At 34.0% G+C, this 20250-nt stretch overlaps 1 protein-coding gene across 1 annotated transcript; it reads left to right on the top strand.

Annotated features, from left to right (window-relative positions):
- The first annotated feature begins 18112 nt into the window (after positions 1–18112).
- Positions 18113–19661, top strand: LOC148787980 (1-aminocyclopropane-1-carboxylate oxidase 5-like). Its single transcript, XM_088880248.1, has 3 exons — positions 18113–18295; positions 18372–18604; positions 18865–19661. Exons 1-3 carry the CDS (start codon positions 18194–18196, stop codon positions 19469–19471), a joined length of 942 nt encoding a protein of 313 aa, XP_088736374.1. The 5' UTR covers positions 18113–18193; the 3' UTR covers positions 19472–19661.
- Positions 19662–20250: the final 589 nt, after the last annotated feature.

Below are 20250 nucleotides of genomic sequence, written 5' to 3'. Positions count from 1 at the left end.
TTCTTTTTTCATAAACGCTACAATTTACAAGTGATTATATTAATATTTTAATAAATTAATTAATAATTAAATTATATATATACATCGATTCAATGAATATATTAATATAACAAAGAATCCTAAAGTAAATTATAATAGGCTTACATATATTTCTGGTTCTGTAATTTTGATACTTTGGTATTTTTATTTTTTATATTTCAAGAGTTGCAAAATTGCCCTGTAACTTTTTGACATTTCATGATTTGGATTCTTCTAGTGTCGAATTTTGCAAAAAAATGTATGAAAATATCATGAGCCCCTTGCGATTTTGCATTTTTATTCTTTATGTTTCCAAAAGTTGCAAAAAAGTCCTGTAACTTTTTGACATTTTGCAGTTTTGATATTTTCGGAGCTAAAGTTTACAAAATTGAACCAATTATAATAAAAGCCCAGTTTACATGAACCATGTGAGGCCCATATGATTTATTTTGATGATTTTTGCGAAGTCCGACACTGAAAAAAGACCAAAATTGCAAAATATTAAAAAATTACAAGACTAATTGGCAATCCTCAAAAGATAAAGGAAGAAAATGTCAAAATGCCAAAATTTATGACCAAAAATAGATTTAAGTCATTATAGTAAACTTACGTAAAATGAAACAGATATCCATACATGACGTGGAACTCAAATAGATATCCATGCATGCTATCTTCCATGATTTAGACCAAAGATTTTTAGCACGTAAAGCAACATTCATACTAATGGATCATGAAAATTACCAGCTATATATTTTCAGTAACATCATGAATGTTATTTTATTATAATTACTAAAAATATAAATATAAATATAATTTCTCTTCATTTTCATAATATATATATATGTATAGAAATATTCTAACCGTCATTTTCCTTTGCTTACTCCTATTTTAATTGAAACCAAATGAATTCTTTATTTGGTTTGATAATATTTTATGTTTCTTTAAGGTAAAACAATTAAATATATATATCGTTGTATGTCTATTTATCAACAACAAATAAATAATTTAAAATATTCAACTTTAATAAATAACCATATAAGAATATTAGAACTCGATTCGACAATGAAGTCTAACTTCGGGTCTCATTAATGTATAGGTATTGTTCTATTTTAATGATAGTTTTTCAAGGGTAATAGTAATTACTTATTAATTATACATATTTGATATTTATAATTGATGTATATTAATTGCTCATTATTGAAGTTAATTTATATAATTGTACCCAATTCGGTCAAAATAAAATTTTAAAAAAAAAAATCAAAAGTTGATTTTCAAATAAAATAGTAATTAAATTAAAGTCTTGTTCAGATTCATGCATCTCGACTTAAAAAATGTTCCAAGTCTCTTCCAACAGAACTCCTCAATATTTCTCAGTTCCTTGTCAATCAAATGCATTGCATCCAAATAATTAATTCGTTAGCACTTTCATTGATTACTTAAAAGATCAAAAAGGCAAAATGGTTTGGTTGGAAAAGGAATGTGACAAGGATTACGACGGGTTTATATAGATTGAGGGTAAATTACGACAGGATTCTTTGAGATTTTTTATTATTAAAAATATTTTTTATTATTTAAAAAATTATAAATATTCTTTAGAAATAATGATTGTCTATAAATACCATTTATGATTGATTGTCACGCTGGAGTATTTGTTATATGATTATTAATACTATAAGGTATTTATAATTATTCAAACAATAAGGGACAGTTGTAATTATGGAAAACTCTAGGAGAGTCTTTTGTAATTTACCCTTGGACTACATTTGGATTGATGAATTTAAATTTGAGAAATGATATAGACTAGGGGTGGCAAATGGGCAGGTTGGATCAGGTCCAAACGGCATGAGTTTAAAATGGATTTGAATTAACGGGTTGAAAATGAGTTGGGTCGCAAATGGGTCAGGTCGGGTCGATAATACCCATTTTTTTTATATTTTTTTCGGTAAATGTAAATTTCATTAAGTAAAGGGTATAATTTTATAATACAACAATGTTCAAACTGTGGTTTCTCTCTCGACAGGCCAATGGATACGTCTTAATCTATAAAGCGCACAAGAACTAACAGAGGGAGGTAATGTAACACTAAGTATTCTCTGTCGAATATCATCTACGATAAGGAAAGCTAGAGAGTTAGCTATCCGATCCGTCTGCTCAAGTTGCGTAGATTGTGTTCCTGCATATATGATAAACACAAGAAGCCAACAATGCTCGATATGCTACATTTATGATGTGTTTCCCTCTCTATTTTGTTGCTGCCCAAATAATATCCCTTAGCCAGTTACGATTAGGCCAACAATAATGTACAGACCGTCTAAGGACTTGTAAGCATCATCGAGAATACAAACACCAGAAAAATAAATAATTATGTGGTTCGACCGCTCCTTCATCATACAATATATAGGCGCCTACGTGGGAGAGCCATGATTTATCGGCCATGGAAAGTTTCTCCAGGATTGGGAGCCATAGGATGAAGTTTAGTCTCAGAATCTTAAAAAAACCTGAAAGTAGTGAAGATCAGCCTATCTTGGGTCATGGTAGGTCCAGATACAGTATAGTAGGTAGCCCATCCTTATAACGCCATACAATGGAACTATTCCTTCCATGAATCGTAGGTAGCTAGAATTTCCAAGTACTCAAGGTAACGCGGATTGATGGTCAAGTGCCATTTCCCATCCTGAATAATGCGGCTGAGTTTCTCTTGAACGCCTAGATCTAGGAACCGTAGCCCTCGCGAAAATCTGTGAATTAAAAGGTCAAGCGCATGCCACGGATCCTGCCAAAGATAGACTGAAGACCTATCTTCAATCTGATACTCCACCATCGGCCTCAATCAGGTACGCAAACGAAGGAGCTTTCTCCATCCCCACGAACCTCCGCATTCGGGAGTTGTCCAAATAGATGCTTCCCGTAAACACCCGTAATGCAGCCATTCTATCCAAATGGATGTCCTATTGCAGTGTATCACATCACATAGTTTTTTGCATATTAATGCACGGTTTAGGGTTGCAATATCACGCAATCCCTGATCGCCTTCCTTAATTGGTTTACAAACATCCCTAAGCATTTGGCCGTCCCTCTCTCTCTATTCCCTTGGAGAATGTTTCTGTCTTCTTCTCTTTTAGCAAGGAGTTCAAGATATCCCTATTTTCGATGTGGTGCGAACGCACTTAGAAGGTTGCTATGTTGGAACCTCTGGTGAACATTGTGGCTGAGTTAACAAAAATGAAAAAGGTATCATCTTCACCCTTTTATTTTCTCATTTCATACCAACAAGTCTCATATGCTTTTATTTATGTTTTTATTTCTATACTACATCGAACGCCTAGAAACTCCAAGGGTACACCCTTTGGTTCATTCGTTTCACGCTTTAATTTTTAATTATTATATGCATTTTCGTTACGCTTTCCCAAGCCGTACCACTCGATTCTTCAGTGGTATCAGAGCCCGATTCGATGGAGAGACTATTGGTTTTGTGTGATTAGCATGCTAACGTGCCCTCTAAGTTTTCTTAAAGCATGTTGCATTGCTTTTTTCCTTATTAGTAATTGTACGAAGAAATAACTTCTTTGGATTTTAGAATTATTTGGATGATTCGAGTAATTTTTGATATTAGTACATTTTGGAGATACTCGTATATTTAATTTGGTGAAATAACAACAACAACAACAAAAATTCTTTAACTACAGCAGCAGAATGTGCACGCGGCTGTGCGCACGCAGGAGACAACCCGCACATAAGGCAAGTGCTTGTGTGCAGCAGCGTGCTCACAGGCAAGAGCCTATGCGCTGCCTGGCGTGTGCACGCATGTAGGCAGCGTGTGCACGGCATGGCCAGCGCGCGCAAGGGGCTGGCCCTACAGGCTGCAGGCCAATGGCCGCGATGGGCCATTTTTCTGAATTTTTTGAAAAATTATTAAATTTCACTAATTTCATTTTAGAATAAATTGAATTTTTTCTAAAATTAAATGACCTGATTAATTTGGTGTGATATGTGTATTCGATGCACACTGTTTTTTGGATCATCCTTTTAATTGGGAATTTCGAACTTGTGTTTTGTTTATATGATTTATTTTTATGAAATTGGATATCATGGTCTATGATTTTACATGGAATGTATGTTATGAGATGATGGATGATCGGAGCCCTTGACCACTTGTATGCTTATGTTTATGGTTGGACTCGTACGCCCTTGTAATTTTTCTTCTCTTTCCCTCTCGTTTCTTGCCTTGGAATAATAAGGTTTGCTATCCTTCTTATTATGTACTCCCCCCGTTTTTTTTTTCAGTTGTAATGTGTAGGATTTTTGGTGAGATTTTTAATTTTTGTAAGAAAGCAAACCAATCGAGAAGAAGATCCACGGAGAAAGAGGCCCATAGAGGAGTTACAAGGCCCATTTATATGTTAATGGATAAATTACTTTTGTAATAGCATAAGGCCACCTTAGACTGACCATATACTCACTATGGGCTTAGTATGTCGCATAGATTAGGCTTGTAATCATCCCACAGGGTATGCTAGGCTATTTTGCACGCGATGTGTTTAATGCTTTTCGCATTTAATGTTTGGCATGCAATGTTATTATCTGATGAGGTCTCGGTCAAACACTCAAACCTAACTCTCACTTTGTGACGTCCTTAGAATTTTTCACGTAATTGGGAGACTTATTGGTAATTATTAGAAATTTAGATTTAATTAGTAAATAAATTATAGATTGAATTTGGGATATAATAAAACTTGCACGGATTAAATTGGAGTTCGTAATAATATTTGGGGGCAAATTATGTTAATTTAGAAAATTAGGAAGGACGTAATGGGTATTTTAAAAAAATTTAAATTAAATTTAAAAAAAATAAGAAAGAAAGAGAAAAGAAAAGAAAGAGAAAGGAGTATATATATATATATTGAATCAAAATTTCACTTTCAATTGCAATTCTTCTGTTCGAGTTTTAGCAGTCTGCGATGAACTAAGATGTATATTTTAATTTTTATTAATTTATATACTTATATTATTTAATTAGTTTGTTTATTAAATATTGATTATATTGAGCGATGTATTATTTAACCGGAGTATTTTATGATTTTGGCTATTTAAATTAGTGTCGAATTAAATATCACATATTAAAATATTAGATTTGTTAGATTTAATTATTACTATAGCTAATTTACACAATTCCATCGGAGTGATTAACGAAATATGTAATTTTATGTATTGTTGCTTAATTAAATTATATAGCAACGACAAATTGATAGAAGATTCATAGAAATGTCTCGAAAAATTATATTTAAGAAATATTGTGTTATTAAATAGGGAAAATGAAGTTTCAATGGTAATATAATTTACAAATGTTATTAAAATGATAGTTATAAATATATAAGGTGTTTGATTCAATGAATTCTTATGAATTAGTTGATAAATTAAATATATGTTGAGAAGCTTAGAAAGTGTAGTTATCTAATAAAATGGAACCGGAGTTTGGACTTTAATATAAATAGAATATTAAATGGTTGGTGAAAAGTATACGAACATTATATAATATTTTATTTAGAGTTTATGATATTCTATATTGATTATACATATAATATTCTATTATAGGACGTGACGATAAAGTAGAGGGTTGAGCAGTCCCTCGTGAAATTGGAGCATTTTGGGATATAAGGTAAGTATAGCTAATTGGATTTATATATATATATCTATATGTGTAGTATTGTATATATTATATATATTGATTTCTTGGATGCAATCGTGGACTTGGCTTTATAGTATTATACGTGGCTTTCGTATATTGATTGCTTATATAATTAGTTGTGGATTATTTGCTAGATTACCCTAATACCAGTGGAATTGCTATTATGTGTCATATGTAACACCTTATATCAGTGGAATTGCTATTAACCATGTTTGTTGTGATGCCCTGTGCTGATAATGCTACACAGCTGAAGTAAAAGAGTGTGGGGATATCACATACAACAGGTATCCTATGCTGTATAGGATATGATGATGGCAGGCGAAATCATTGACACATGTACTCCAATTAGAGGAAGTGGGGCCTTTAACTAATAAACGATAATGTCAAATATTATGTCGTGGATTAATTTACAGTTGTAAGTATATATTACTGCTTATATCTGATGTTGCTATATGACGAATGCACGTTAGTCGGTGTGACTGTTTGTACATGAATTGTTGCCTGTATATATATATCGACTGATTAGCTATACTTATTGAGTAGGCAGCTCATTCCTTGCCACGTACTTTTCAGGGAATAGGTCAAACTGACTAGCCGCATTGGATTTTGAGCTATGCCGTCGTCTTTATTAGGTGGGTCAGTCGTGACATCTGAAGCCCGAGTTTTTGGTGGTTTGGTTGCTAAACATTCTAGTCTTTTATCGGGGTTGTGTTTAAAATTGTGGTACGATTTTTCTTAAGGTTATGTACATTAGGATATCTAGTGAGGGTAAATTATGTACATTTTGGTGGTATCTATTATCTTTTGTGATATATATATTATATTGATAAATTATGTGTTGAAAATAAATTACTTATAGAATGAGTTCTAATTAACGAAAGGATGAAATAGTGATAATTAGATGTAGCGAGTAGGGTTTGCTACACACTTGGTTGGACCAAGTTTGATATTTGGCCCATAATGGACTTGGATCAAAATTATTTGGATATTTTCAAGCCAATCCACAACTATGTGGTGAGGAGGTTGCCACTATCCAAGTTCTTTCTCGCTCGAAGAACGTGTAACGTTTGAAAAGTGGCATGAGGACAATCGCAAAGTCCGCAGTATCATATTAGCTTCGGTGAACATTGACATCTGAAAGCAATATGAAAGACTGGAAGATGTTCTCTCAATAATGCACCGCATGAAAGAGGTTTATGTGATTCCTGATAGGCATATTAGATATACCGCCACAAAAGCATTCCTTGGAACAAAGATGACTGGGGGATCCTCTGTACAAAGTCATGGGGTGAAGATGATATCCCTAGTGGAGAAGCTCGAAGACCTCAAAGCTCGGCTTGACAATGTTACGTACATCGACGTGATCCTTCAGTCACTTCTTCCATCCTACAATCCGTTTATTATTAACTACAAGATGAGCGGACATGAGAAGTCTATTCATGAGTTAAGTACTATGTTGGTTCAATATGAGGCACCGACCCACAAGTCCGCGCCAACAGTATTAGTAGGAAAGGCTTCAACCTCTAAGGCGAAACGCAAAAGAGCCCGAATGCTGGAAGGGGAATAAGGGAAAGGAAAAAACTGTCGAAGCCACTGTTAAAGTTTCGAGAGCTTCGCTGCCCCAGTGGCAAAGGGCAAAAGGAAAGGGAAAAATAGACGTTCACAGTGGTTGAGGGAAAATGATGTCTACATACATTACCATGGAAAGAGGCATTAGAAGAGAGAATGCCCACAACTCCTCTCCAACCCAGGTATCTTTGTGATTGAAGTGAATATGATAACTAATTCTGCTTCTTGAATTTTAGATACCAGCTGTGGAGCTCACATCTGCATGACTTGCAGGTGCTGGAAAGAAGCAAAATGTTGTGTAAGAATGAGATGGTCTTAAGGCTCTGTGATGGCAAGACCGTTGCTGCTGAAGCCGTAGGATCTTGAACTTAGCTATTAGTGATTATATTTAGATAAAATTAAAGAACTGTTATTATGTACCGAGCATGATCAAGAGTATTATTACAATTCCTGTTTTAGACAATGATGGTTATTCATTTCGATCAACAAAAATAGTTTTTATTTGATAATGGATAACAAGCTTCATTTGCTTGGTACATTAACTAATGGTCTTTATATTCTCCAATAGTCTAATTAGATTATGACTACCCAACACAAATGAAAAATAAATAATCATGACCATGCAAATTTGGCACACTAGGTTAGGCCATATCTCTAAAGATAGGATGAGGAAATTGGTGGAATCCAAAAGTCTGGAGGTAGATGACTTTGATAATCTACTAACTTGTGAATCCTTTCTAAAAAGGAAAGTGACCAAGAAGGCTTTTATAGGACAAAGTACGCTTGTCCATGGTTTGTTGGATTTCATCCATATGGACATCGGTGGACTAATGGATACTCATACTTCATAACCTTCACCGATGATCTCTCATGGTACGATTATATTTACCTTATGAGGTACAAGTTTGAGGTTTTTGGAAGGTTTAAGTAAATTCAGACTTAGAGTTGAGAATCAAACTGGTTGTAAAATAAAAACCATTCGGTCAGACCGAGGTGGAGAGTATTTAAGTGGTAAATTCATAGAATACTTAAAAGAGAATGAAATTTTCTCTCAATGGACTCCTCCTCGAACGCTGCAATTTAACTATGTGGCTGAAAAGGAGGAATCAGACCCTATTGGACATGGTCTGATCCATGATGAGTTTTACCGAACTGCCCCTATCTTTTTGGGGATACGCTCTTGAGACGGCAGCCAAGTTACTTAACATAGCGCCAATCAAAACAGTGACCACCATACAAAATGTAGAATGGCATGCCAGCATCCTACAAGTATTTGAGGGTGTATGGTAGTCCCACATATGTCAAGAGGCTAGTGGGAGACAAACTAAAATCTAGATCTAGTCTGTGCAGGTTTGTTGGATATCAGAAAGAAACTGCGGGGTACTATTTCTACAGCTAGTTCGAACAAAAGGTTTTTGACTAAACAATGCAGTGTTCTTGGAGAGGGGTTTTCCTGCGGATAACCAACGAGATGACGTACTACTTGTACAGTCAAGTGAAACACCTCAGCAAAATAGTGCAACACCATCTGATGGTTCCCATTGATAATGCTCTAGTTCTCTGTAGGTCAACCAGAGTGTCCCATCCATATAATAGATTCGGATTCTTAGCGATGACTGGCCAATTGGATAATGATCCAAGGACATACAGAGAAGCATGTCTGACATTGACTCAGACAAGTGGCTTGAGGCCATGTGATTTGGAAATGAACTCAGTGGATTCAAACTAAGTTTTAACTCTTGTAGACCCACCTAAAGGCATTAAGTCAGTTGGATGTAAATGGGTCTACAAACATAAGCTTTGAGTTGACGGGGAGGTTACTACCTTCAAGACTAGGCTTGTGGCAAAAGGATAGACTCAATAACATGGGGTCGACTTTAAGGAGACCTACTCGCCTGTAGCCATGGCCAAGTCCTTCGGATACTGCTTTTCATAGAAGCATGATATGACTATGAAATATGGCAGATGGACGTGAAAACGACCTTCCTCAATGGATCAACAAGAGGGTTTCACCTCTTTTACAGAAGAACAGAAAGTCTGTCGTCTCCAAAGGTCCATCTATGGACTCAAACAAGCTTCTCGAAGCTGGAACACACATTTCAATGAAGTAATACGAGGGTATGACTTCATAAAAAATGAATTTGATCCTTGTATATACAATAGATCAGTGGGAGCTTAGTTGCGTACCTTATGTTTTATGTCGATGATATCTTGCTCATTCAAAATTATATCAAGATGTTGGGAGAGATAAAAGCATGGTTGTCCTCTCAATTTTCCATGAAGGATGAAGTTTCCTACATCCTGGGCATCAAAATCTACAGGAATAGATCTAAAAAGATGTTAGGATTGACCCAATCCTAGTATATTGAGAAAATCTTGAAGAGATTCAAGATGAAAAACTCAAAACAAGGATTCCTTCCGATGAGGTATGAAATTGAGTTGTCCAAGAAGCAATCTCCCAAGACTAATGAGGAACTCGAAAGGATGTCAGACATCCCCTGTGCTTCGGCCAAAGGCAGTTTCAGTATGTTGTTCAGAATACTAAGCCCGATACGCTTTGAGTGTAATGAGGAGATATCAGACGTGTGCCGGGGAGATACACTGGAGTTCAGTCAAGACCATACTTAAGTACTGAAAAGGACTAAAGATATGTTCTTGATCTATGACGGTGGAGAGTTGATACTAGAATGCTACAGCTACACTAGCTTTCAGTCGGATGATGATGATTGCAAGTCCCAATCGGGCTTTATATTCAAGCTAAATGGTGGCATGGTTACTTGGAAGAGTTCCAAGCAGACTACCACAATGGACTCCACCACAAAGTTGAATACATAGTAGATTTCAAAGTAGCAAAGAAGTAGTTCGAATGAAAAAAAACTACATCTAAGAGTTGTGTATGGTTCCTAGCATTGTGGAACCAGTAGTTATCTTATATGATAACAATGGGGCGATAGCACAATCAAAGGAATCAAGATCTCATCACTGTTCCCATTATTAGATGCTACCATCTGCTTAGAGAGATAGTGAGCAGAGGTGACATTCGAATGGACCGAGTCAGCTCAGTAGAAAACACAGCAGATCCACTTACTAAACCGGTGTCGCCAATTGCTCATATTCAACATCTTGCTAAGATGGGTTTAAGGTCAATGTGTGATTGGCTTTAGGTCAAGTGGGAGATTGTTAGAATAAATGACCAAAAAATCAATTAGATTGGCTTGAATATAATCAATTCTGGTAATACTCGGTATTATATAATATTATTTAGTGAATAAAATGAGTATTCACTTAATTGACTTCTTTAGTTGTTGTGCTCATTCTATATGTTTGTATCTTCTTCAATATCACAACAAAGCCCACAGACCAAGTTAACAATCGTGCAGTTAGACCGCACATTGGATGGCGGTGATGAAATCAACTGCCAAAAGGTTAAGTCTGGAACGTTCCAAGTCGAGAACCTTCAGATTGGGCATCGAGCGTTCTATAGAGACTTGCGCTAACAGTCGCATTCATTTGATGGGTGTTGCATTTCATCGGTGACACACAAGGTGCGTCTATGCGATCTTAGGAGGTTGATTGGCTAGGTGTCAAATCGATTAAACTAACTCGTGGGGATCGTCATATGGAAGTCTTGAGGGCTTGGTTGGTATCATTTGGATCCCCTATTCCAATAGTACGGGAGTAGTGCTCGGACTTGAGGAATCACGGCAGTCACTTGCATATGATGGTTGCATCTTGGATGCGCGCAAGAGGTGATTATGTCACAGATATAATCATCATAAGTCTCGTCCAGTGCCGTCGGAGTATGTAGCAAAGACGGTGAGTTCCAAGAGAAAGATCCATCCCCTATCAGCATATGATGGAGGCATCTCCTATGCACATGGAGAAGCAGTCACACTTTATTAACATGTGGCCACAATAGTTGATCGAATAGGAAAAGAGGTTCCTATGTCGATCAATTAAGCGTAACATGGTCTCAAGTATTAAAGCATAGATGTCTAGTCCAGGATGGGAACCAACACCGAATTTCATGCCTAGACTATGACAGGGACACGGTAAATGGATGGACCATACCCGAATGTACTCGAGAGCCTAAATATTCACAAAGATATTCACCTAGTCTCTAGCGTTATTGACCGTTGCTAGACGGCCACCCATGGTAACAAGCTTTCTTGATCAAAGATTGATCAAGAATTATAAATTAAATTAGATTTAATTAATAATAGTATGAGACACTAGCTCAAGATTAGCTGAAAGGTGATCCAAAGAATCACATGTTGGAATGGGTGACCAAAAGCTAATTGGATTAACGGTTTTGAGAACCATTCAAGCAATCTTTATTTAAGCGATGTTGTTTCAACGACTATGGTAAGTATTCGTCTTCAGCACACATATCTGTTGTGCTTACCAAATTACGTCAAGCACTGGTTGGATGTCACAACAGATGCCCACAGACCACTTTAACAATCGTTCAACAGTTGGATGGCGCATTGGATGGCGGTCGTGAAACTAACTATTTAGGGTTGGTCTGAAATGTTTCAAGTCGATGACCTCGAGACTAGGCATCGAGATTCCTACTGAGACATGCATTAAGAGTCGCATTCATTTGATGAGTGTCATGTTTCATCGGCAATAGACGTGGGACGTCAATGCGATTTTAATCGGTCGATTGGCTAGGTGTTTAATCATCTGAACTGACTCGCGGGGATCGTCATATGAAAATCTTGGAGGCTTGGTCAGTATGACTTGAGTCCCCAGCTCTGATAGTACGGGAGTAGTCCTCAGAGTTGAGGAATCACGAGAGTTACGTGCATGTGATGACTGTATTTTAGATTTGTGCGAGAGGTGATCGTATCTCAAAGATGGTCATCATAAGCCTTATCTAGTGCAGTCAAAGTATGTAGCGAGCATGGTGAGTTCCAAGAAGGGGATTCGTTCCCTGTAAAGACATGATAGAGGTATCTCCTACGTACTTGAAGATGCGTCTATGCTCTATAAAGCTGTGGCCACAGTCATTGGTCGAATAGGAAAAAGAGGTTCCTACGTTTGCGTAACGCGATCTCAAGTATTAAGCATAGAGTCCTAGTTTACGATGGAAATTAACACCCAATGCCATGTCCTAAACTAAGGCCGGGAGTTGGTAGACGAAAGGACCGTACCCGTATGGACTTCGGAGTCTAAAAGTTCACATGGATGTTTGCCTAGTTTCCAGTGTTATAGACCATTGCTAGATGGCCACCCATGGTGACGGGCTTTCTTGATCAAGGGTTGATCAAGAATTATTAATTAAATTAGATTTAATTAATAATAGTGTTGGAGACTAGCCCAAGTCTAGCTGAAAGATGAACCTAAAGAGTCCACACAAATCACCGAGAAGAGACGAGGAATTAATTAGGAATTGACTCCATAAGTAATTGGATTACTTATATATGAGAGGGATCCATTAGATGGATAAGCCAAAGGATAAATTAATTGGATTAATTTATATTGGGTTTGCCCTTATTATTTAATAAAGGCTTATTGGGTTTATATATTTAGTCGGATTAAATATATGATGGACCTAATCAAATGGGCTTTAATTAAATTGGATTTAATTAAGATTAATTGGGCCTTGTATTTTAATTGAGCCTTGGATGGATAAGCCCAAGAGCTTAGTTTAGCATTTGTTTGGACAAAACAACAACTATTGGAGGCGAGTTTTTGAAGTTAGGACACTACACTACTCACAAACATGTATGTATCCTTTTACTTGCATTAATTAGGAATAACTGCTTGATGTGAGATATGATCCCTTTTAATCTTTTACTTATTATTTTCATTGCTCATTTAACGTCCCGAGTTTGTACCGATTCATTCCTCACAAAGATATGAATTTTCATATATAAAATAAATGTGTATGATATTGAATATCGGTACATATTTTATATATGCTTCAATATAATATATTATGTGATATATATGATATTTGTCTGTTATTTATGTGATGAATAAGGAATGAAGATGATCATGAAGCCCTTGTCCCATATGATTTATTCATTTATTTATTATTTTATATTTGATGAGCTCTATATGTTTCTTTAATTCACTCCCTCTTGTCTATTGTTTTGGAATAATAAGACATTCTTTCACTCTCCTATGTACCTCCCATGACCTATGATTGCAGTTTCTTCATTTAAGTTGTAGTTAGAGTAGATTAGGGATGAAGATTTCATTTTGTTGTAAACTGTAAATTTGTGGAGAAAGTCATAGATGGAGACTATTGGTGGGAGTCAAATTGAAGGCGAGCAAGACCATAATTGTATGGGATAGAATCTTTGTAATAGTATAGGACAACTACCAATTGCAACCCCCAGCTTCATGCCAGTGATATCAGATCAAAATTTTGATTGAAAAAATAAATAAAATACCACTTGAATAAACTATAAATAACAACACTACTTAATATAAAACATAAGGTTTAATTGCATTTTTGTTCCCATTAGATAGGGTCATTATCACTTTTAGTCCCCTGCGTTACTTAGTCGACACTTATAGTCCCAAATTTTTCAGAATTTTAACAGTATCCTTTGATCAAATCCTTTTGCTTTTCTTTGGTAATCTACCCCTTATGCTCAGAATTAGGCCCAACATGCTTTCAAAATAAATTAAGTCCTCATAAATTCGTACTTTGTTTTTCAACGGACTTGTTTCCCGGGAATTCCAAGTCCAGGATTTTACGAATTTCATCCAACCGCACTACTGCAGTAGATGGCTAGCAGGCACTTGACTCATTCAGCAACAAACAACACAATCCTATTTCGTTTCCTACCTTAGAGCGTAGAAAACAATCCAACATAGGGATTTAATAGAATTTCGGACAACAAGTTAAACAAAAGCCTTACTTATATTGAAAAAATATATAAAATATTACATAGATATTATTTCTTCTTTTGGAGGAGACAACTATTTATCCTCTAATATGATAGAGGACTTGACTTGTAGGAGAAACCCCCTAAACTAAGAATTTGAAAAACTATAAAGACTTGGATAGACTAAATATAATTTTGCTTTGAAAAGTTAGAGAATTTTGTCATAATTACAATTGCCCCCTTGTTATTTGAAAATTTATAAATACCTTATCTAACATATACTCTTTGTATAATAATCATTATTTTTAGAGAATATTTATAATTTTTTAAATAATAAAAAGATATTTTAATTATAAAAAATTTCAAAGAATCCCGTAGTAATTTATGTCTTTTAAGCCTAATACTGCAGTGGACTACATGTTTCTTGTAATTATGTACTCCTAATCCTAATACTTCTCGGACGGAGGAGACTGCAATTGAAATAGGAAAACTCCAGAGTGAGTTAGAGTCTGAGTCAACATGAAACTCTCCTCTCCGTTGTTGCTCATATATGTGTATATATACAGATACCAAAACGCATCTACAGACGGAAAACATATCTATCCTTTACCTTCAGCAAGCATTTTGACTACGTGGCAAAATTCCAAATGGAGAAATCGGTGAAGAGCACTGCCGCAGCACCTGTGAATATGCGTATTGCGCTTGAGCTTTGCTGCAAAGGGTGTGGCCGGAAAACGTACAAAGGTGACAGATTTTGGGGTTTGAAAGAGAAAGCTGGAAAGGACTCGTGTTTTGGCGTAGAGATTTACAGGTTTCAGTTCCAATGTCCTTCGTGTCGTGCTGACTTCTTTATTAAATCGGATCCCGGGCGTTACGATTACATTGTGGAGTCGGGAGCAACTTTGGTTCCAAGGAAATTTTAGAATAAATAGATAGATTAAGGTAGATTTGGTTTAAAGAAAACTTTGTTCGATCTATTTTTTTCTTTTTTTACTTGTTCATAGAATGATTTTCTGGGATTTAACGAATTTTTATAGCTTTAATTTTAGTTGTAATTTGGCTTCGTAAACAGTTTGATGGATCTTGACCACAAGGAATTTGTGGTGATTTCTATGTTTTTAGTTGAAGAACTCTCTCTCTCTCTCTCTCGTTTGAGTTGTCTTCCTGCAAATAACTACTGTAAGGATAATATATAGATTTTACTAAAATTATGATGTGGAAGAAAAATTGGCATCTGTTGGAGGAAAAAAAGGTGACTTTTCTTCTCTCCAAACTTGCACAAAAGATGGTCAACTTGTCTTACACATCATAATTTTAGCCACATAAGATTATAAATCAACAAAAACGCATCTAGGTGTCATGCCATGTCACTTTTTCGGCACAAATTATAAATCCAATCTATCGGAGGATTAAAACTAATCAATTTTACAAGTTGCTGGAGTTAATAAAAAATGGGCATACTTATAGGACTAAAACTAAAATTAGGCATACTTAACGGATTAAAAAAATATTTTTTCCTTCCTTATAGTATTAATAACCATTTAACAAATACTCATTCGTGACAATCCATCAAAAATGGTATTTATAGACAATCATTATTTCTAAAAAATATTATAATTTTTTAAATAATAAAAAATATTTTTAATAATAAAAAATCTCAAAGAATCCTGTCGGAATTTACCCTCAATCTATATAAACCCGTCGTAATCCTTGTCACATTGCTTTTCCAACCAAACCAGTTTGCCTTTTTGATCTTTTAAGTAATCATTGAAAGTGCTTACGAATTAATTATATTGCTGCAATGCATTTGATTGACATTTTTTAAGGCAAGATGCATGAATCTGAACAAAACATTTTTTTTAAATTTTATTTTGACGGAATTGGGTACGATTATATAATTAATTTCAATTATCAACAATTAATATATATCAATTGTAAATATAAAATAACTAATAAATAATTGTTATTACGTTTCGAACAACTATTATTAAAATAGATAAATACCGACATATTCGTGAAACTCGAACCATGACTTCCCCAATAAAATAAGTTAGGCTTCATTGACCAATCAAAATTTAATACTCTTATATGGTTATTTATAAAGTTCAATATTATAAATTATTTATGTGTTGCTGATAAATAAATATATATATTTGATTGTTTTACCTTAAAAAAATATAAAATATTATCAAACCAAATAAAGAATTCATTTGGTCAATTGAAATAGGAGTAAGCAATATTATAATTAACCACTATTTATATTAAATTTACGAAAGTAGCAAAGGAAAATGACGGTTACAATATTTCTATATATATATTATGAAAGTGATGAGAAATTATAGTTATATTTATATTTTTAGTAATTATAATAAAATGACATTCATGATGTTACTGAATATATAGCTGGTAATTTTCATGATCCATTAGTATGAATGTTGCTTTCCGTGCTAAATATTCTTTTGGTCTAAATCATGGAAGATTGCATGCATGCATGAAGGTATATATTGATGGGTCGTGATCAGTTTGAGTTTCACGTCCTATACAGATATCTGTTTTACTTTATGTAAGTTTACTATAATGACTTAAATATATTTTTGATCTTATAATTTTGACATTTTGATTGGTTCAATTTTACCACATGGACGATAAATTAAAAAAATGACATGGTATATGATTTATTTGACAATTTTTACAAAATTCAGTACCGAAAAGATCAAAACTGCAAAATGTCAAAAAGTTACAGGACTCTTTTGCAACTCCTGGAAAGATAAAGAATAAAATTACAAAATCGCAAGGGGCACATGATATTTTCATACAACATTTTGCAAAATTCGGCACTAGAAGAACCCAAATTGCGAAATGTCAAAAAGTTACAGGACTATATTGCAACTCTTGAAATATAAAAAAATTAAATACCAAAGTATCAAAATTACAGAACTAAAAATATATTTAAGCCTATTATAATTTGCTTCAGGATTCTTTATTATATTAACATATTGATTGAATCGATATATATATATATGTATATATTATTTAATTATTAATTAATTTATTAAAATATTAATGTAATCATCTGTAAATTGTAGCTTTTATGAGAAAAGAAAATAATAAGAAGAAGAAAGTACACATATGGATCAATTTAAAAACCCATTTTTTTTTTTTTATGTTGGGCATTATTTCACCTTCTCTAACATAAAATAGGACAATTTAAAGCAATCGTAAACTAAACAACTCTATGCATATGATATATTACATATACAAATGAATAGAAATTATATTAGGTTATATTTGAATTGATCGACATAGACATGAGGAAAGGATTTGAAATACATCTACAGTAAAACAAAATATAAAATCTACTAATATTCAGATCATATTTCGATTGAAATTAAAATTGAATGATTTGAATATTTTAAATTTAAATTTATCAATACAAATCTATTAAAATAATTTAAATGCATTAATCCAAGTGCACCCTCAAATAATAGTAAAATATATACCAAGAAAAAGTCCTGGAAAAAAAAATATATAAACAACATAAATGGTTTCATAGTTTAGAAAGTGTTCCGTCTTAAAGTTCTTTTATTACTATAGAATTTTTTAGGGTTAATTGAATTTAAACTCCGTCTGAAAATATAAAATTATATTTTTTTTTTTCAAAAGCTTTTGAAATTATAAATACACTTTTTGTTAGAATGCTTTGTTTATAACTGTATTCTTTGTATTAGGGTTTGAACAAAAAATGTTGAATTTGACCAAAACAAAAATTGCATGAACTTCATATTTTTACTCTCCATTCAACTTTTGATAATTATTTCAAAATAAAGCAAATGGTCTAATGATGTTAAGATTCATTACCTTAGTTAAGGATTTCTGTCACTGTCCACCCTATTAAGGTTTAAACTTCTACAATATTCAGAAAGCAACAAATATAAATATATATAAGTAATGCTACGTTGCTTTATAAATAGGCCTAAAGGTGAGCTATTTAGCATCATATCAACACACTAGCAACAAGAAAAAGTTCTTAATTTTTGTACTTAAGTTGGTAATTAGTTTCTTCAACATATCATTAATGGGGATTCCAATTGTTGATTTCTCAAAGGTTGATGGAAATGAGAGAGCCGATACTCTAGCTTTGATTGATCATTACTGTCAAGAGTGGGGATTCTTTCAGGTACTTACATGACTACAACATGACTTGTTATTTTACTGTATGTTGGATTGTCTGATTTGTTTCTTTATTGCGACAGTTAATCAACCATGGCATCTCTGAGGAGCTCTTGGATAGGGTGAAGAGGTTGGCCACTGAATGCTATAAATTGGAAAGGGAGGCAGATTTCAGAAACTCAAAACCGGTGCAGTTGCTGAATGAGCTGCTAGAAAAGAATAGTGATGCGAAAATAGAGAATGTGGATTGGGAGGATGTTTTCCTACTCTCAGATGAAAATGATGAGGAGTGGCCATCAAAAACTATTGGTTTCAAGTAAACACATTTTTTCTTAATATTTTTCTTATGCTTCAATTTAATCAAAGTTGTTTTTTCAAATGAATGCTTCTATACATTTTAAACGCCATAAAGATAAAAATTTCTTAAAAAGAAAAATTAGGACATATCTATAACTAACGAAGCGTTATAAAAATAGAAAAGAAGAGTAACATTTTAATAGTTTAGTTTTGGTTCATATGCAAAAATTAAATCTAAGTGACAGCTACGTGTTTCTCTAATCATAATTTTGAATCTAGGGAAACCATGAAGGAATATAGAGCTGAACTGAAGAAACTAGGGCACAAAGTCATGAATATAATGGATGAGAACTTAGGCTTGCCAAAAGGCTACATCAAGAATGCTTTTGATGGTGGAATCGACAATACAGCATTTTTTGGCACCAAGGTAAGCCACTATCCACCATGCCCGCACCCGGAGAAGGTAAATGCTCTGCGAGCCCACACGGATGCTGGGGGAGTTGTCTTGCTCTTCCAGGATGATGAGGTGAAAGGACTTCAAATGTTGAAAGATGGGGTTTGGACTGATGTACAACCTTTAAAAAATGCTATAGTCATTAACACAGGTGATCAAATTGAAGTTTTGAGTAATGGGAGGTACAAGAGTATTTTACACAGGGTTGTGCCCCAAACAGATGGGCAAAGGAGATCAATTGCTTCATTCTACAATCCATCCCTCAAGGCCACCATTCAGCCTGCTCCACAATTGCTTGATGCTAAGGTTGAGAACATGGTGAAAGATGTTGCTAAATATCCTAAGTTTGTGTTTGGAGACTATATGTTCGTTTATCTTGAACAAAAATTCCAACCTAAAGAACCCAGATTCCAAGCCGTTGCAGCAATATAAAAGTTGATGACCCCAATGCCTATTGAGAAATGACAGAGTTTGTATGTGTCTTGTGTGTGTTTACGTTTTTAACTATGGTTTTGGGCTTGTCCTTTGAGCAAAATGCTTTATTGGGTGTATGTTAATTCACCCTTGTCTGTATGAAGCATACAAAAATAAATAAAAAGCTCATGTTGTCTTCCGTCTCAAATATTTCAGATGCTCCCATTTTTTATTTTGTAAAATTTAAGTTGCTATATATATTTATATCTCAATCTAATTCTATTAAATTTTAGAATGATTTACTTCTATACATTCCAACATTTTCGACAATTTAAAAATTCTATCATTAATGATTGATGTGATATTTTAGCAACGGAAACTAAATCAGTCGCTATGTGTAGAGATGAAAGTAATTATAATTATCCCAATATATATTAATGTGCTTGTCATCTTGGCTTTCCGTCTTTATGTGTATAAAATTAATAATCTTTCATGGTTTAAATATCATAAATAAAATTAAAATATATAAACCAACACATCATATTTTACAAAAAAAAAAAATAAAGAAAAGAAAACTAATTTAAGGTGCTATTGACACTACAAAAATATTATTTTCGCCGTGTCACAAATCGCTATTTATGACTGAAAAGGACCTTTTTTGTTATATTAGTAATAAAATAATGGGTTAAATATATTATTCACGATGTCACAAACCATATATACTCGCATTTACCCTTTTAAAGCATTCACGAAGAAAAAAATGCGCTTCTCACTTAACTCCCATAAATATGCTTTAT

The sequence above is a fragment of the Sesamum indicum genome, linkage group LG5, assembly GCF_026168435.1.
Source record: "Sesamum indicum cultivar Baizhima isolate 11 linkage group LG5, ASM2616843v1, whole genome shotgun sequence".
Taxonomy (NCBI): domain Eukaryota; kingdom Viridiplantae; phylum Streptophyta; class Magnoliopsida; order Lamiales; family Pedaliaceae; genus Sesamum; species Sesamum indicum.
Note: the sequence above shows the minus strand (reverse complement) of the source record. Positions and strands in the feature narration are given on the sequence as shown.